The sequence below is a fragment of the Stegodyphus dumicola genome, chromosome 2 (assembly GCF_044657685.1).
Source record: "Stegodyphus dumicola isolate Sdum_Otavi_A_Nest chromosome 2, ASM4465768v1".
NCBI classification, from domain to species: domain Eukaryota; kingdom Metazoa; phylum Arthropoda; class Arachnida; order Araneae; family Eresidae; genus Stegodyphus; species Stegodyphus dumicola.
Window position 1 is genome coordinate 248,516,628 of NC_140769.1, and position 19,098 is coordinate 248,535,725.

General features: G+C 32.5%; 1 protein-coding gene across 1 annotated transcript in view; it reads left to right on the forward strand.

The window, feature by feature from the left end:
- Window positions 1-17,578, forward strand: part of LOC118192830 (uncharacterized) — a 32,113-nt gene extending 14,535 nt beyond the window's left edge. Inside the window, exons 4-10 of the mRNA XM_085810357.1 lie at window positions 809-869; window positions 5,376-5,433; window positions 5,613-5,639; window positions 7,300-7,323; window positions 9,267-9,301; window positions 14,772-14,847; window positions 15,217-17,578. Of these exons, the coding sequence (XP_085666483.1) occupies window positions 809-869; window positions 5,376-5,433; window positions 5,613-5,639; window positions 7,300-7,323; window positions 9,267-9,301; window positions 14,772-14,847; window positions 15,217-15,414 (479 nt within the window). The 3' untranslated portion in view covers window positions 15,415-17,578. The remainder of the gene's footprint in view (window positions 1-808; window positions 870-5,375; window positions 5,434-5,612; window positions 5,640-7,299; window positions 7,324-9,266; window positions 9,302-14,771; window positions 14,848-15,216) is intronic.
- The last annotated feature ends 1,520 nt before the right edge of the window (window positions 17,579-19,098 follow it).

The window sequence follows — 19,098 nt, forward strand, 5'->3', positions numbered from 1 at the left end:
TTCCAGTCCCTGCGAGGGAATTGCACATTTTTCCTGTCTCCAGCATCAAAGTAACCTAGTAACTCTACAGTGTGGCCCGCACTAAAAGATGGTGGATGATGATTCTTCACCACCAGGATTTGGCTACTGGGTCCCCTAATTCCCAATCGACATTTAAAATGTATTCCCTCCCTCCTTTTGCATGCTTTCGTGTTGTAATGGTTAGCACACTCGACGCGTATTCGAAAAGTCCAAGTTCGAGTCTCGGCGAAGTCGTTGCCCATTTTCCATGTCTCCAGCATCAAAATAACCTAATGAGTCTACAAATTCTTTGCTTCCAAGATGCATATTTTATTCTCACACAATCGATATTAAAAACCATGGATCTCTTAAAATCACATACTTTTTTCCAAATTACTAATTACTCGGAAGCAACAGTTTTTGAAATTACTAAAATTAATTGGTCTGTCTTTGTTGTTGATAAATCGAAGTGGTTTCATAAAATATTTTTGCTAGTTGTACTTTCGTGTTTTATTTCATTAATTTCTTAGAAAAAAAAATTTTCTTCTAGAGCACTGAAATTAAGAGGTGTGTACTGCAATCGATGGAATCTTGGAAGCTAAGAAAAAATGTATGTCAATTAGGAAAAGAATCAGATTCTTATTTAATGGCAAACGAAAATGAAAATTGTTTTAATATTTCTTCAAACTTTGTACGTTTTCATTAAATCTGTCTGGGAAATCAGTAATTACACTTAATACATAATCTATCCTGCCAGTATTTTCTACGATTTAATGTAATAAAATGCTCAAAATATGCATTATTGCAGATGCCTCCCGCATTGCTGAACAATGCACTCAGTTACTGCAAATCTATAACCAGCCCTGCGAGTAAGTTAAATATTTCTAATTTGTCCTCTATAAATTCATAACACTTGTCTTTAAAGAATGAGATGTATAATCCATGTTTTAATCTAATTTAAAGATTTCTACTTCATTAAAGAATCAAATAAGGCTTTCATAAAGGCCTGAACTATAATCTGGCTTATGGAATATTATACAGAAATTTCTCATATCATTCATTTATTTTCGTCTAATTTGTTGAACTTGAGTTCAGTAACAATTTTAATTACTGGAAAAAGAAATCGGTCTCAAGTAACTAATGGTGGAAACTTGAGAATGTTATTGATAAAAAGAAAGCCCAATATTGACAAACTAGATGAAACTTGCCTTTCTCGTTAACTTTTTGTTTCCTTCCTTTGTATAATTTACTCAAATATGACTATATTTACTACTAGTTTCATTAATATGCAAATATTCCAGTTTCATTTTATTACATATTTTTGTAAAACATTTAAATGAAATTTCCCGAGAGGGCGTTGTACATTCATTTTTTCCCCTCAAAAAGGCCGCTGAAACAAAGTTTCAGAGAGACACTGGGCCAATTTCTTAGTTTACCATTATAGATCCAAAAAGCTAAAAAATATTTTAAAATTAAAAGCTATAAAACTTGCAAGTTAAAAAAAATTAACCTTATCTTGGTATGAGGATTTCCGATTAACACTTGAAACAATTTAAGTCAAGCAGTTGTGATAGGTCAACGAGTTTAAGAAATAGTTCCCAAGAAATTAAGATACAGAATTTTTAGCTTATTAACCAATTATTTTATGTTAATTTGCTTTCTTGTCGTTCTCGTTTCTCGTTTTCCTGCCTGTACATTTCTAGCTCGCGTGGTATTCAAATGAGGTAGAAAGGAGATAGTGTTTCAAGAAGGGTAAAATCAAAAGCAGGAGAGAATTACAAACTGCTGAAAATTGTGTTCTACGACAGATCACAAATCCCCCTGGTATGTTAGAAATAGTAAGATTCACGAGGAACTTAAAATTGTTCAAATCAGAACCTATTTTTATCATCCAGCGAAAAACTTTCATACCATTCAGCGCAATTTATTTAATTCCTATAATGTAAATTTATAATTATGACTATAATGATCCACGTAACAGTCAAAGACCCACGTCTATACTGAGTAAACAAGTCATATGTGAATAAGTTGTTATTTGTGTACTGTAGTACATTTTGTATATTGTAAACCTATATATAGCTTTACATTGTATGTAAATTCTATTACATCACTACTAGCTGTTAGTGTTCATGATCAATTCGATAGCTTTCTGGCTTACACTGTTGTAAATTTTCTAAATTTTTATTTAAAAAAAATGCGTTATTAAGAATCGCAGTTTTCTATAAGTTATAGTCATAATCTACTTCGAAATGAACTCTGTTACAGAAGGGGTAGTGCACTATGCACAGGCATCCTAATGTCTAACACCATTAAGCCGCGTTCACACTGGTCCGTTAGGGCGAAAAGCGGCAAGGCGGAAAAAACGCTCTCCGCGTACGTCTGTTCATACAAGAAGTCGTTGGTTCATACGAGCGCGGCAACTTTCGCTTTAAAAGTTGTCATATGCTGGCACTAGATGGCGCTTCATATCGGAAACTTGGGGGGGGAGGGAAAACGTGATATTTTTGTGTGGTATTTTGACTTTTACGATTAAATTTTTCAATTAAAATAGATTTAATTTCTGTTCGATTAAAACTTATTTTAGTTTTTGCTTTGTGTTAGAGAAGCAGAATGCAGTGATTTATATTAATATGTGAGAGATGACTGCAACAAGGATTTGCAAATAATTTAATTGAAGAAATGCGCTTGAACGAAACGAAATTTCTTTTAATTACCTCCGCATGACACCTCATCAATTCATTGAATTTCTAGCCCTCATTGAACTATTTATTCAAAAGCAGAACACTATTTTTTTGTCAGAATATCGCATAAAAGAATCGTTGGGAAGATAGGAATAAGATATCCCAGAAAAAGATCGTTGTATATCTGTATATATCTAATTTAATTTGTTTATGAATTTTGTTGAATGATAATTAAAAAATCCTAATTGCATGACTCTATTTTGGAGAGTATATTTTCCATGGGGTAGAATACCATAAATGTTTTTGCATGATGTATGAACTTCCCTTAAATGCATCCTTAAGTGGACTTCCCTTAATTGGTTTAAATATTACGATAAAAAGTATATTTTGTTTAAATATATGTAAGATTTACAGCATTACTAAATTAAATATCGCAATTAAAAACAGTTATTTTTAAGTTAATAAACAATAGCAATTAAAAAAATTGTTTAGTTTCTGCCCTATGTACATATTTTTTTACCTTAAATGGTGTTGGTTTTTGGTTTATTTAATTATCGCAAAGCACACTAGGGCTATCTTCCTAAGGGGAGGGATGCCTTCGTGGAGGACTTTCTAAGGGAAACTGGCTCGTATACACGTTACACATGGGGAAAAACACGAAAACACCCATGCAGCCAGCCTGTTCGCGGGATTTGGACCTCGGACCGAACTACCAGTGTTCAGCGACGTTACCGCTCGGCCGCTGGTGGGCCTTTGCCTTAAATGTAACAGTAATTTCGTCAATTAGTCATTCTTATATTAATGAACAAAAGGTTTATTTTGTAAGGTTACTTTTATGTAAAACTCATTGAAGTAACTTCATTTGATACAATACTTCTTTTTCTGCGTTAAAATTTGAATTCCACAATTAACAAATTTGCTAATGCTCTCGCAAAAGTTCTTTAAATTAATGAGATATTATCAACAAGATTAAACATCTGGTTAAGTTCATATATAAATTGTTCGGAAAGTGGTCATGCATGTTAATAAAAACAAACATGAAGCCATTAAAATGTATAGAAGTATTCCATAAAATCAGCTACATACTAGCGAGCTTCTTTTCTTTATAAATAACAGTTTTCTTAATTTTTTACTTAGTTAAGTACACTGAAGTGACAAAAGTCATGGGATAGCAATATGCAAATATACAGATGGCAGTAGTATCGCGTAGAAAATGTATAAATGCGAAGTGCTTTGGCAGAGCTTTCATTTGTGTTCAAGTTATTCATGTAAAGAGGCTTTGACGTGATTATGGCCGCACGACGAGAATTAACAGACTTTGAACGCGGAATGGTAGTTGGAGCTAGACTCATGGGTCATTCCGTTTCGGATATCATTAGGGAATTCAACATTCCGAGAGTCAAGAGTGTGCCGAGAGTATCTAATTTCAGGCATAACTTCCCACCATGGACAGCGCAGTGGCCGACCACCTGCACTTAACGACCGAGACCAGCGACGTCTGCGTAGAGTTGTCAATGTTCACAGACAAGCAACACTGCGTCAAATAACCGCAGAAATCAATGTGGGACGTACGAGGGACGTGTTCGATAGGACAGTGCGGCGAAATTTGTCTTCCTTGGGCTATGCCAGCAGAAGACCGACTCGAGTGCCTTTACTGACAGCACGACATCGCCTGCAGCGACTCTCGTGGGTTCGTGAGCATATCGGTTGGTCCTTAAACGAATGGAAAATTGTGGCTTGGTCAGATGAGTCACGATTTCAGTTGGTAAGAGCTGATGGTAGGGTTCGAGCGTGGCGCAGACCCCACGAAGCCATGGATCCAAGTTGTCAACAAGACACTGTTCAAGCTGGTGGTGGTTCCATAATGGTCTGGGCTGTTTTTACATGGCATGGACTCGGTCCTCTGGTGCAACTGAACCGATCATTGACTGGAAATGGATACTTTCAGCTAGTTGGAGATCACTTATAGCCATTCATGGACTTCACGTTCTCAAACAATGATGGGATTTTTATGGATGACAATGCGCCATGTCACCGGGCCACAATTGTTCGCGATTGGTTAGAAGAACATTCTGGAAAATTCCAGCGAATGATCTGGCCACCTAGATCGCCCGACATGAATCCCATCGAGCATTTATGGGACATCATCGAGAGGTCAGTTCGTGCCCAAAACCCTGCACTGTCAACACTTTCACAATTATGGACGTCTATAGAGGCAGCATGGTTCAATATTCCTGCAGGGAACTTCCAACGACTTGTTGAGTCCATGCCACGTCGAGTTGCTGCACTTCGCCGGGCAAAAGGAGAACCGACAAAATATTATGAGGTATCCCATGACTTTTGTCACTTCAGTGTATATTTCTTTGATTTAAAGCCATACATATGTCCTACTAAAGAATATGAGACGTTATAAGTTTAAAAAAAACGTGTAAAAATTATCTCCCTCAAGTAACAATGTTTTCTAGTTTGCGAAGATGAGAAATTTGAGAATTAAAAAACATCCCAAAGAAATTTTTTGGAAGTGTTTAAAAAAAAGCAAATAACGCGAGTATGCTGAGATATTTACAGTACATCTTATGAATATAGACTTGAAATCAAACATAAAAATGACATTTTACGTGAATATAATTAGTTATTAAGAACAATAGCGAAATATGAAAATGATTACGAAATAAAATTTCGTTTCTTCTTCAGCTTCATTAGTTATGATATGCAAGTAGAAGAAAAGTTAGTTCCTATTAAAATTCGTTATGTAAGTATATGCTTCAGATTTTTATGTCATTATTTATAACTATAAAGCCTAATAAAGTTATTTCTTGTGAATTACAATTGTGAATTTTTTTCGATCATTAATGCAAAGCTGATTTGTGTAAAATTTTCACGTAAAGTATATGATTTTTTTTTTTCCTTGGTATCTCTCTCTTTCTCCAGAAAAGTGAACACGTAGGCATAGATGAGGTAAGTGCTTAATTTGAATCTAAGCTTATCCACATTAAGCATATAACAATGCATAGTATTTTTCCATAGCTCGTTTCTTCCAAAATCCCAAGCCAAGACATAAATTGAAATCTCTGACACGTAATGAGACACATTACGTGTTAAAGCAATTTTCGCATCTATGAAAACTGCTCGAAAATTTCTAAACTTAACACGCAAATACCTCTTAGCTCTATGTGCTATTACTGGCTCTCAATACAGCTATGTTCTTCATTTTTGTGTCCTGGTTGTTTTTGCCAAGTTTCATGACAATAAAACAATTTTTCTAAGTACCTAGTTTTAATTTTTTACCTGTGTATTTATTTTGATGCAGGTTGTACTGGCAATGGTATTGAACTTTTGTAACTCTTCAATTGGTTAAGAGTGAAGAAAGTGGTAATGTTAAGTTGTATCTAATAACATGAATTTAATGTCAATAGGATTATCAGGACTGGTATTCCTCTTTACTTGCTTTGGAAACATGAACTGTCCTGACTCGGAACAGGGAGCTTACTAAAGCTATGTTCAATAAATTGTGAAGTAGACAATACACACAGGAAGGGTATACGAAACCCTCTATTTTTCTATCTTTACAGAGATTTCCGGACTTCGGAATACAGAGACCAACCACTTGTGGTCTGAACGTAAGAATATAAAAATATTAACTAAAACTAACTTTGGATTAATATACAAGTGCCTACTTTAAGATTGGCCGTTAATTAACAAAAAGCCGTATGTAGTACAGAGAGCTGCTAAAACTACGATACGTTTAAAATTATCAAGAGGATTAAACCTCTGGCCTTGAAGGCAACCAGCAAACGAGTAAAACTACTATGGCCAGCGGCCTGCTTCTACTAACTCCTTCCTCCCTCTCGCTTGGCAAAAAGCCACAACTTAAATACTTGGCGTTCGCCAGACAAATTTGCATAAATAAGTAAAAGCTTTTAATTCTGGCCGGAAGTAGAAAATAAGAAGTGATAGTAAAGATTTAAAACAAAATAAACGTTAGTAAAACTTAGGATCCTTACAAGATTAATATTAATAATTAAAGCAGCTATGAGGTATTTAGGTCATTTTTTAAATACTTAGATTTGAATGTATATACTTACCCTACTTGTTACTTTTTCACTGTTTTGAATATATATCTAAACAGATGAATTTTATTTACACTCTAAATAGTAAACTAGGAAGTAAAATCCTTTCATCTTATGGTTTACTGCTGATATGAATTTGAATGAAACGAAAAGAAATAATTGCATGCCCAAATAAATGTGAGATATAGGATAAACATCTATTTTTGACCTCTAAAAGTAGATAAGTCTCACTCTAAACCAGGCACGGATTTATATTAAAAAGATATTGCATCTTAAGAAGTAATCCAAGAAGCTTCTGTCATCATCGGGAGGAAAACACAAGGATAAATTTGTGTCGAGAAATCCAGCAGTCAATAAATGTTTTGAAGAGTTTAATGAAAATGCCAGACATTGCATGCCTCAGAATGATGAGGAATTATATATACCAGAAATGATATGTAAGAATGAACATCATAACTTGATAAAAACTGTTTTAAAATATATATTATTCTCTTATTTTGAGATCTGCTGTCACCAAATTTAATACATACTACCGTTTTCTATTTCAGACTCTAATAAAGAAATCCAGAGGGGTATGTAACGCCTATTTGTTCTTATTTCTTAGTTTGTTCTCTATTGTTGGAGGCGTGCTTTTTATCAAAAATGTTCAAATTTCAACTTGCATGAATTTCATTAAATTATTTCAGACAAACTTAATTTTTGCACTTATTTTTCTTTGTGTACTCTACATTTTGTATATTTTCCTCGAATAAAGTTTATAAAAAAATAAAGTAATTTAAAAAGAAACGGAGATCATGCACAGTTTCCCTATAGAAATAAATGCTGTCGAAATTTAAAATTAATAATTAAATATGATGCAAAGAAGCAAATCAGATGACACATAAGAGAAACCTCCGACGTCTATAAAATTTCTCGAATAGTCCGTTCTGAACCGAAATATCAACCGCCTACATAATCTGGCAAATTGCTAACTTTGAAAGCTGTTCCTGTTGCAATGGCCTTTAGATCATTATCATTCATCCTTATCAGCAAATTAATATTAAATCTATATATATATATATGTATGTATTTCATCTTTATTTTATTTTATAAATAAAATTTCCAATTTAAAATTTTATAAAACATTCATCCATTAATGCAGATCGTAATCGATTAATCCATTAATGCAGACCATAATCGATTAATCCATTAATGCGTCCGGTTGCCGTGTCAGCTTATCGTTCAGCTACTTAGTAATCGTTTAAGCATCACTTTGAATTTTCTCAACCTTCAGTCTATTATTAGAAAAATATTTACAAAACAAGCTACTAAAATTAATTTTCATATTTCCATTAGTGATTTTTTAGGCAAACTTCACAATTTCCGGTTCTGGAATTGAGGAATTTTTCAGTTTCTCATATAAGATGAAATTTAAACTTCTGCATTTTCTCGAAAAATTCTCCGGAAGAAATATTTGTACATACATATGACGCAGTTTGGCAAATATTACGGAACAACAACATCAACAAAGGGATTATTTTTTATTGTGAATTATTATTTGTTACATACATACGTATTTTGAGTTTCAACTAGATAATGATCCCCCAAAACAGTTAGTAAACATAATTACAAACGACTTTTTGTTTTTGTTGAAATGAGAATTTCGTAGCGATCGCTTTTAGAAAAACAATTGAGACATTATTTTTTTAGCGATTTTTGTGGCAAAATACAATATTCCAGCAGAAATGTTTTCCATTATAAGAACATTCTACAAGCACGAATTTTAAAAGCGTCTTTAAATAGAGAAAATAATCATAATTTTTCTATAAAAGCCACTGAAATTGGCAATACAGCAAAAAGTACACGTATTAAAATGGTGACGTTGGAAACTGAATATTTGTAATGCACAGGGTTGCCTGAATAATTGCTCTGCGTGTGGTCAATGGAATTTGGCTTATTCCGAAATTTTGGCGACTTCTACTAAGATGGTTTCGATGCTACGTAAGTACGAAATGCAACACAAATGACATTTAGCACCTTTTAAATCTAGTATACTTGTAGGAGAGAAATGTCCAAAATGGCTTACTCGATATTTTGTGTAGTTTGACTTCCATACATTTAGCATTTGGATCAGAAAAACATTAGATATCAGACGAACAAGGTGCTGTCACAGTCCTGACGTCATTCAACACAAATCTTGCATGCGCCTTTAAATAATCATCTGAAATAAAGAAAAAACAAATAATCATCAAATAGCTATTGAATCCTAAAATATTTTACACTTGATTGCTGTACTGAACATGTGTTTTGAAACAAATATAACTTGTACAAATATTAATTTGCTAAACCCCTTTGTAATTCAGTTTGCTGATCATTTACTAAAGTATGACACGAATAGTATTTACGTTATTACTTACAAAGTAGTCAAAGACTTATTGTTAGGAATAATGGGTAAGGCAACTAATCTGAAATTACCCGTTTACATTATTGTAAATAATTCATTACGTAAACTTATGTATGTTCTTTTTATTTTCAGTACAACTGCACTTCTCGAAACATTTGGACCCGTCAGTAAGTACAGCAGTTATAATGCTTTTAAGATCTTGCATCATTGAAGCACTTTTCCTCAATAGTTTAAGATATAATTGACAACAGCTCTCAGTTTTATATTTCAATTTGATTGGGTGAAAGCTCACGCATGCGCCACCAATAAAGAGTAGTAGATCAACTCGCAAAAGAAGCGGGCCAGAATATTAGTGCTTCAACCTTAAGCATAAAATGGCCAAGACCATATCTTACCAATCAGATGAAAGGTATAGGGGATAAACAATGGCAAACTTATTAGGGGTCTATGCAGAAGACTGCACGAATTTTGGCCACAAAAGGAATACGATAGGGAGAGTACTAATTCCTTCCTAAATCAATAAAATCTTATGACATGAATCAAAGGAAAGAGTGGAGACTGAGCACGGTCTGCCTCCGATTTATTTTTACAGAAGGAATTTCTTACTTAATGCAATTGCCATGGAGGTAGGAAGTAAGATGGAGTAGCCCTAAACAGGTTTCTCCCGTACCCTGCTCTGAAGCACTGGAGATCCCTACGTGGTGACCAAAACATTGGGTCATTTACCATTAAGTTCAATGGGTTTTGACGCGATCGGATGTAAATATTTTGTAATTACGTCATAAATCTTTTTCTACAACACTTCAGAGTCTTAGTATATGAAAACAACATATTTTTAAACACTTTCATTCTGAACGGAATTAAATGCTATACTTTTCACAGAACAGTTTTCTCAGAATGGTTTAATTTGAATGAAATATTTTCACAAGTTTTCGTTAATTACATTAGAAAAAAAATTTAAGGTAATTCGATTTTATTCGGTCAAGGTACAAAAATTAAGATCAAAGTTTATTGTATTATTAATATTAAAATTAGGCATTATCTCTTTTCTATTTATAGAGCTTCTTCCTAAAATACTTTCTTAAATATGACATGATTTGTTGGCTTCTGAGGCATCTTTTAAATCGAAAAATATAAGTCAATTTATAATTAATGCTCTATTCGGTTCATTTTAAATTAGAGAATTATTAGAAATTAGCGAAATACTTTAAAATAGTACTTAACTTTATCTGAACATTTCTGAAAGGGAATAAAATAAGGATTTTATTTTTAATTAACCCAAATAAGTAAAACGTGTAAGCCTAAAGTGATTATTTTTCAGATATATAAAATTAAACCGATGCGCTTTAAATGAGCAGCAGTAAAGCCTCTCCTCTAAAAAATTTTAAAAGGTACATGTTACAATAATATATGGATGTGAAAAAAATTAATTTTATTTAAAACATTTCGCGTTTGGAACATAAAATAAAAGTTGCGAATACTCTATCAAGGGTATCGAAAGACGTATACAATTTTAAAGGTACCGTAAGGTATTTTTCATTCTTTAAGCATAACATTTTTGTTAAAATTTATATTTTTGTAGTTCAACAGCTTAGAATTTTATAAAACAAATTCATAATCAAATTCGCTGTTGTTAGTTATCGAAAAATAACCAAGATGTGATTTTTGCGTAAATGTCACTAAACTATACAAATTTCTATTATCCATCAGACTATGAATGTTTCTTTCATGCGAAAGTGCCCCTTTTTCGATTTGTATGGAACTGTCGTGTGTCGAAATACTATCAGAACACTGTCAAGCGAGCTTCTGGAATGTAAACAAAGAACCCCCATCTGTGACCGAAGCTTCGAAGCAGTGCTTCACTTCTAAGTGCCGGTTGGTCACTCCTTCCTTTCTTACCTCCACGGCAATTGCATGTGGGAGAAAAAATGAGATTTTGATTATTTTATTTCCGAATGTCCATTAACGACTGCACATCACAGTGAGCTCCCAGTGACAAATTTATTACCTTTCAAGAGGTATCTAGTTAAAACCAAGCAGATGACGTGTAATTAAAATAATTCAAGTCGAGTTTAATGTGTAAAAAGAGAGTCGCAGCCCGAGACTGCACAAATTTGGCATGTTTAAACTGCTCATACTAAAATGGCACATTTTAACTTCGGCTACCAAATGGCTAATACCGGAATACTAGCGAGCAGAGCTGAGTAGTAGAAAGTAAAGTTACGGGCGTCACTACCAGAAACTTTGTATTTAAAACATTCAAAATCCTCACCTTCAACACACTTGATGAGGACTAACAAAGGCAGAAGTCACTGCATAGATCAAAATCATAAAAATGGGTTACTTAGCATAAAATACTTTGAAATCCAATCACTTAAAAGTTGGGTACTTTGTGCCGCAACGCAGCCTTCGACAGATGACAGCTCTTTCCAACCAAGCCAGAGAATACAAAGACGTCTCCATACTCTTCAATGTATTATTGCAAGTCAACCTTCGGTAAATGTTTAAACTTTTTGCCCCTCCTTTAATTTGCATAACTTTCTGGTCTAAGTAAATATATGACATGAATCAAAGGAAATAGTGGAGAATATTTTAATTAGATTTAGCAGTTAATAAAACTTAAAACAATTATCACAAACTAATAAACATTTCATAAACTTTTCATCTGAATGAATTTGAGATTTGAAAATTTTCATTTAGTAGTTTATTAAGGTTCCCTTTTTTTCCCTATTTAAACTGTGCTTCAGTAATTGAGTATGCAATAAAAACCTTATTTATAGAATGTGAATTTAAAGTATGACAGTAAGTAAATACGTTTAGTAATTTTGTTCTGTGGAAAGATGATTTTATCTTCTTTAAAGTGTACCTGAAATGTGTATAATTAAAATATCGGCTTTGTAATATATGCGTGGGTAACTTAGCCGATGATTATGAATGAATCAAAAAAAACGTATAGATGCCGATTACTAAAATGATGCGATAAAATCGAAAAGATAAAATTAAAAAAATCTGATTCGAATTATGAATGAATCAAAAATAACGTATAGATGCCGATTACTAAAATGATGCCATAAAATCGAAAAGATAAAATAAAAAAAATCTGATTCGAATTATGAATGAATCAAAAATAACGTATAGATGCCGATTACTAAAATGATGCGATAAAATCAAAAAGATAAAATTTAAAAAAATCTGATTCGAATTATGAATGAATCAAAAATAACGTATAGATGCCGATTACTAAAATGATGCAATAAAATCGAAAAGATAAAATAAAAAAAATCTGATTCGAATTATGAATGAATCAAAAATAACGTATAGATGCCGATTACTAAAATGAATAATACTGTTTTGAAAGGAATATCGATAATATATATTTCTTTCAAATAAATATTAGTGTACAAGGTTACAGGTAAAAATTCTCAGCAAAAACATTGTGGATGAAACTTTCGCGTAAAAACCAACGCAAGGGAAAAACGTCATCACGCAAAACATCGCAGAAGAAAAAATAGTAAGGAGAAAAATTCGCAATTCCAAAGCATCGTGGCAGCAAAATAAAGTGCAAAAGCTTCTCAATTTTAAAACATCGTTGTATAAAATATGGTGAGAAATAAAGCACTTACAAATCATTACATGATGATATCATCTTTGACATCTATTTTTGACTGAAAACATTTTAAGAGAATTTTCTTCTAATGATTTGCGAACACAAGATTAAACAAGTAAAAGTTTTACCTTTCTATTTCATTTTTTGTATTAATCGATATTTTGTTTTGAAACAGGAAGAAGGAAACTTAAGGGGATTCATACACCTTAAAACCCATAAGATGTTCGAATAGGTGACTGTTGCAAGAATTGGGGTAACTTATTTATTTTAAAAGCAATTACTAACAACTTTTTGCAACTGATTACATAATATAGCTGCTTTCTGAAATAGTAATCAGAAAGTTTGTGTTGCCACAAATATTTTTATAATTTAATCCGCTTTGTGACAACATTTTTCGTCATGTTTCCAACTTGCGAACACAGTTTAAAATATTCTGCTTCATAATTTAATTCCATATTTAATATATAGCTTTTATAACATCTGAAAACTACTGTGAACCTAAAATTCTAAAATTTTCATGTTAAATTTTTATTTTATTTTGAGTTTATAAAATGTATTTTATTAAAAAAATTTGTAATGTTTTCGTCCATAAAATTTTTCAATATTAAAATATTCATCAGATTGTTGGTTCAATTAGAAAATAGTGCCCATATAAAGAATTCCATCCAATTTCAAGTATGTATCATTAGCCATTTTTAAAATATCATGCGCGCAAGGTGGAAACATGGCGAAATATTTTAGATATCTAGAGGGTTAAATTACAAAAATATTTGTGGCAACACAAACTTTCTGGTTACTAGTTTCCAAAGCAGCTATATCATGTAGTCAGCTGTAAAAAGTTGGAAGTAATTGCTTTTAAATTAAATAAAATATCCCAATTCTTGCACTAGTCACATATTCGAAGATCATGAGGGGTTTAAGGTGTATGAGTCCCCTTAAGGATTCATAATCTGGAAATCAATAGTATTTAATACTACGTACAGAAGTTAATAATATAAATGTAAACGTATGGATCTTCCTCTTTCTTGCCTTTTAATTAGCATATCTTTTCATGAAAATCTAGTAATACGTTTTATAAAAGAAGTTAATTAGCTAATGATTTTTCATAGTTAGCAACATAAGTTTAAAATTTTATTAATTTCCAGATTTATATTATTTTTATTAATTTCCAGATTTTTAACGATTTAATTTCTTTTTGCTTTTTTAGCAAAAATTTATGGATTGGATTGGATTATTCAGTTATGTCAAAGCACACGAGGGCTATCTGCCTAAAGGAAGGGTTGCCTTTCGTGGAGGGCTTTCCAAGGGAAACTGGCTCGTATACACGTTACGCATGGGGAAAACCACGAAAACACCCATGCAGCCAGCCCGTTCGCGGGATTCGAACCTCGAACCGAACTACCAACGTTCAGAGTCTTTACCACTCGGCCGCTGGTGGGCGCAAAAATTTATGAGTTAATAGAAACCGAATGAAATATAGAAGTAAAAATATTACTTACTTCTCAGAAATCATTTCGCGAAAATTTGCTCAACACTTTTAGTCAGAAAATACATGCCTGCTATGTTACTATCATGATTTGTAAGTGCTTTATTTTTTACTATGATGTTTTGAATGATATTTCAAAACTGCAAAGTTTTTGCACCGCTTTATTTTCTACTTTAAATTCTTAGAAATGCGATATTTTCTCTTTGTTTTCTTTTCTCCCGCGACGTTTTATAGGACGGAACATTCTTTTGTTCTTTTTGCGCGGCGTTTTCTTTCACTATGATTTTGATCGATACCATGTACACATCATAACGGGTACAATAGTTACTTCCCCGAAATGAATTTCCACAGCCATTCTAGAAATGTATAATAAGTACTTTGAATTGAAGAATGTGTGGGATGAAAGTTTGTATAGTATGAATGGCCACGCATCTACTCCGGAGTATATCTATGATAATATCATATTTTGTTATAACTAAATTTTTATCTCATTCACATTCATTTGAATATTCTAAAAATTAAAAAAAAATTTAATATCTTTCAGATGTCAAACAGTGAATATTGAAATTGCTTTCGATGACTTTCAGATAACAAATATTACTTACAATCCCAAATTCGAGGTAAGCATATTTTTTAAAAAAATCTACTAATTTTTATAACATTCGATAAACATTTTTGATATAAAATTGCACCGAAGATGTGAGGGTAATATTGCTTACTATTAAATGTTAAGCCTTTCAGAAAGATGTTATAAAATCCAAAGATATTTTAAATATGTTCTACGATGAATCTGTATTCATTACATATGACAAAGATGATGTGTGTACAGTTCGTACTCTACCTAATATTTTCATTATTTTAGAAATTAATTTCATAACAAGATTTTATATGGATTGATCATTAAAATTGAGAGAATCTGCTCATTTACTGGCTTCTTGCATGCTGTTTCCACAAAATTTCTAAACGTTAACAAGCTATTTTTATTTTAGAGTTTAGAACTTCTCAGTGTCCTTGGTGGCTACATGGGAATGTATCTCGGTGTGTCCATAGTGGCCGTGTATGACTTCGCAGAGATGATTGCTTCTGCTGTTAACGCTATACTAAAGAAGCGACGAGTGGAGAAGAAGAGAAAGAAATTACCTATAAGCAAAGTAATTCACTCACGCATCTCGGAGCTGAAAATTTAGTTCGTCACATTTGACTATCGAGGAGAGTTGGAAGAATTCAGTCACGCAGTTTACAGAAAAATCATTATAACGAATAACTTTAATATCCCTAAAGATACATACTAAACTAATCTGATTTCGTAGCATAGTAAAATTTCGATCTAACGTTCCCGAATGTATAGTTTGCCTTTACTAATCCAGAATGATGTTCTATATAAATAATGAAATTTATTCTCTCACCCATGCTTGCTCGAACTGTTTTGCCCCATTAGTCATTCGTAATTCCCTTTTCCTACGCAGCATTTTCACGTAAGGGTCGTTTGAATTCAAAGTACGGATTGAGTTACCTTTTCTGCTTGAGCTAAAATTCTAGTAACGAGGAAATGAAGTAACACTTTACACGTGTTTTGAGCTTCGCATCCGAGTTTTCCAGCTTTTTTTGTTGTAAGTTGCTGTAAGTTGCCCATATTCTTGATAAGCATACAATATTGACTTCCAGAAGATAATTCTTCTAGAAGACTCTAGAAGATTAATCTTCTGATCTTGTGAAACAAAACAAAAATCAGGAGAAAGGTTATAAGATCTTTCTCTTGTATTCCACATAAACTAAATTAGATCCTACAATGAACGTGGCAAATTCTCGCACAGGCATGAGTAAGTTACCAGCACAGAAAAACAGGGAAAAATAACCCTTTATTTCATTCAAAATGATTAACAGAAAGGCACGATCTTTGTGCTTTTTAATGGCACCGCCAACTTGCAGTGAAACTGAAAAGTAGAAAATAAATCAATTCAAATCTAAAGTAGAATAGCGCAAGATTGACACTTTAAGTTGCTAACTTGCTGTCTAACAGGTTGACTCAACAAAAAACTAACAGGCGGGATGATAATTTGAAGTGGCCAAGAAGCTTACTAGCGTATAGCAACGAAAAGTGCGCTTACTAGCGGAAACGTGCTCGGAATAAACTCAGAGATTCACTCGTTTAAATACTCACTTAACTTCAGATTTACATCCTGGCGAGAAAATGTGAGGGGAAGTTGAGAAGTTCAGGAAAGGTATCAAATTTATGTTAAATGCAAAATAAGGGCAACGCTACAAAGTGTATAAGACCCTTATATTTGAACACAAAGAAGTAACAATGATCCAACTTGGGTTTACATATGCCAGCACTTCTGACTTAACTTAAATACGTAATGTTAAACTAAATTTTATGTAATAGTTTAGCCTAACAGCTCACAGGATAAAGCAACGCTCAGGAAAGGCTCTGGTTTGTAGAAAACCGGTGAGACAAGACTAATGGCTAGAAGCACTCAATACCACAGAATCAAAACGCCACTACGTCACGGTACAACGTGGCTTGAAGTAGGCAGAACACCTTCTAAAATTAACTTGTGACACCTTCACTTAAATAGCACTTCTTTCTCTCTCAGTCTGAATAAACACTCGCTATCTTATTAACATTCTGGTATGAAAGTATGGGTGAAAAGGGAGTGACAGAAAAATATTTGAATTTAAAATTAACTATTAGTTCAAAATAAATAAATCAATTCTCACAAGTTTATTTCTGTCAATTTTCATTATTTTATTCTTATTAGTTTTCAGAGGGTTACAGATGTGAATTTATAAATAGTATGGAAGACGAATATAAATGAATTTATAAATAGTATGAGAATGAATAAGAGATGGGGCTGAATTTCACAGAGACTTACGAAGCTTTGCAAAACTTGCTGAAGTGATGGAGAGGCTAAAAACAATACATCCTCGAAAAGCCCGATTTCCAGTTGAGGAAATATTAAGCAAAAAACAAAACAGCTGTAAAAAGGCATGACTTAAAAAAAATATATCTTTAATATAATATATTTATATTAAAATTGAAAGTAAGAAATGTTATTTACTTACAATAAGTTTCTCATTTGCAGTATGCAGTATAGCTTCACGCCTATAGTTGTTTTCCCGATTCATGGTTGTTTCTGTAGAGAAATGCTTTAACTATAGTGTAAAGCCAGAAAAATGTTTACTACAGTGTGCTTTATTCTATTTCTTTTGAAAATATAGTCATTCTGTTAAAAAATTCATTTTTAACATGTAAAGTTTTCTATATGTAGCATAATACCATAAAACTCATCAATTCGCAATTTTTTGAATTTATAAAATTACAAATGAGATATTTTACTCATTGTATGCCTTATAAATAAATTCTTATCCTATTTGTCATTTTATTTCTCTAATAGACAAGAAATGTTCCAATACATACATTTGTTCCAATATATACATTTTCAATACTCTCGTTCAATTGCTCTGAAAATGGTCGTTTAATATTAATGCAATTCAACCATTATAAATTCCTACTTTTAAAAAGACTTTATTTTGAATACTCTTGTGAATGAAAAGTATTATAAAATCTAGAAGTAAGCGACGATAATAATATTTAATTTCTATACAGCCATTTTTAAATATTATCTCTACATATAATAAAAGAAAGAGTATGTCTGTGTGTCTTTCGTTCGTGCTGTGCGTAAGTTTATAGACCCAGAGCTACGAAATTTGGTGTATAGGTGCATCTAGACAAGAAGCCAATGCACCTCGAAGTGATTTTTTTCAAAATTCGAATCAGATTTTTTTTATTTTATCTTTTCGATTTTATCGCATCATTTTGAATAGTTTCATTCTTTTAGAAATGTGGTTTTGGCAACAGTTTTTCATTCAATTCTTTGTATTCTGGACAGCCGACTGTTGAAAATAAGAGATAAAATGCTGCTTTTTTCCTTTTTAATTTTTGGACACGCACGTATTTCAGAATACGACAATAAAAATGCTAAGAGAGAATTTTTGAGCGACCCTTGAAACAGGTTTAGTTACACTCCCAAGAAAAGTTTCACGATGCATAGTTGTTCATGACGGATTTATTCCCTAAGCTTACGATGTATTCGAAGGTAAAGAAAAGAAAGGCGATTATCCATAGGATGGGGATAGGAATGCAGAATACTAAGAATAATTGGTTTATAAAAAAAATTGATGCCTAACTTGCAACCTAACAGTGTAATTGTGCTATTAATAGGGAGTATAATAGTTATTTTAATGTTGTATAATGGTAAGCAAATGTGATGTATAATAGTAGTCTTGAACCAGACTTCCTTAGTTGTAGAACTTTGTAAATACGTATTGAAATGTGTTGTTGTATTTAATGTTTTGAATTTACTCAGCATCCTAGCTCTGCTATATTATCTTCCTAATTTTCACTGTGACTACTCCCAAAGGTTATTGTTTAGTGTTCTTTTGATAAATTTTAGCGTTACAGTACAGCGTCAAGTACAGAATTGTCTACTTTTCCTGATACGCGCATTGTATAGGATGTGTTTTATTTGTAGTGTCAGCTATACTATGTGTTGTTCAGTATTCTAGTAATGTGTTTGTTTTTTAGTAATGGGTGGAATAATAGTATGTGTATACTTGTATAATAGTAAGTCAGTATTGTGTATAACTGCAGGCTTGAAATTCCATTGTTATTCTTAAATTTTATGGTTTTTGTTTTACCCAAACCAGTTTTGTATCCATGCAGCTCTGTATTTCTAAGTATTTCTTTTTAATCTATGCAATCAAGAATGTCATATGTATCCAAGATAGTCCTTAGTATTCCCTATCTAGATGTGACTCTGTAACTTATTTTACTTCCTTGTACGAAGTAAAAAGGAAGTATTGTAATC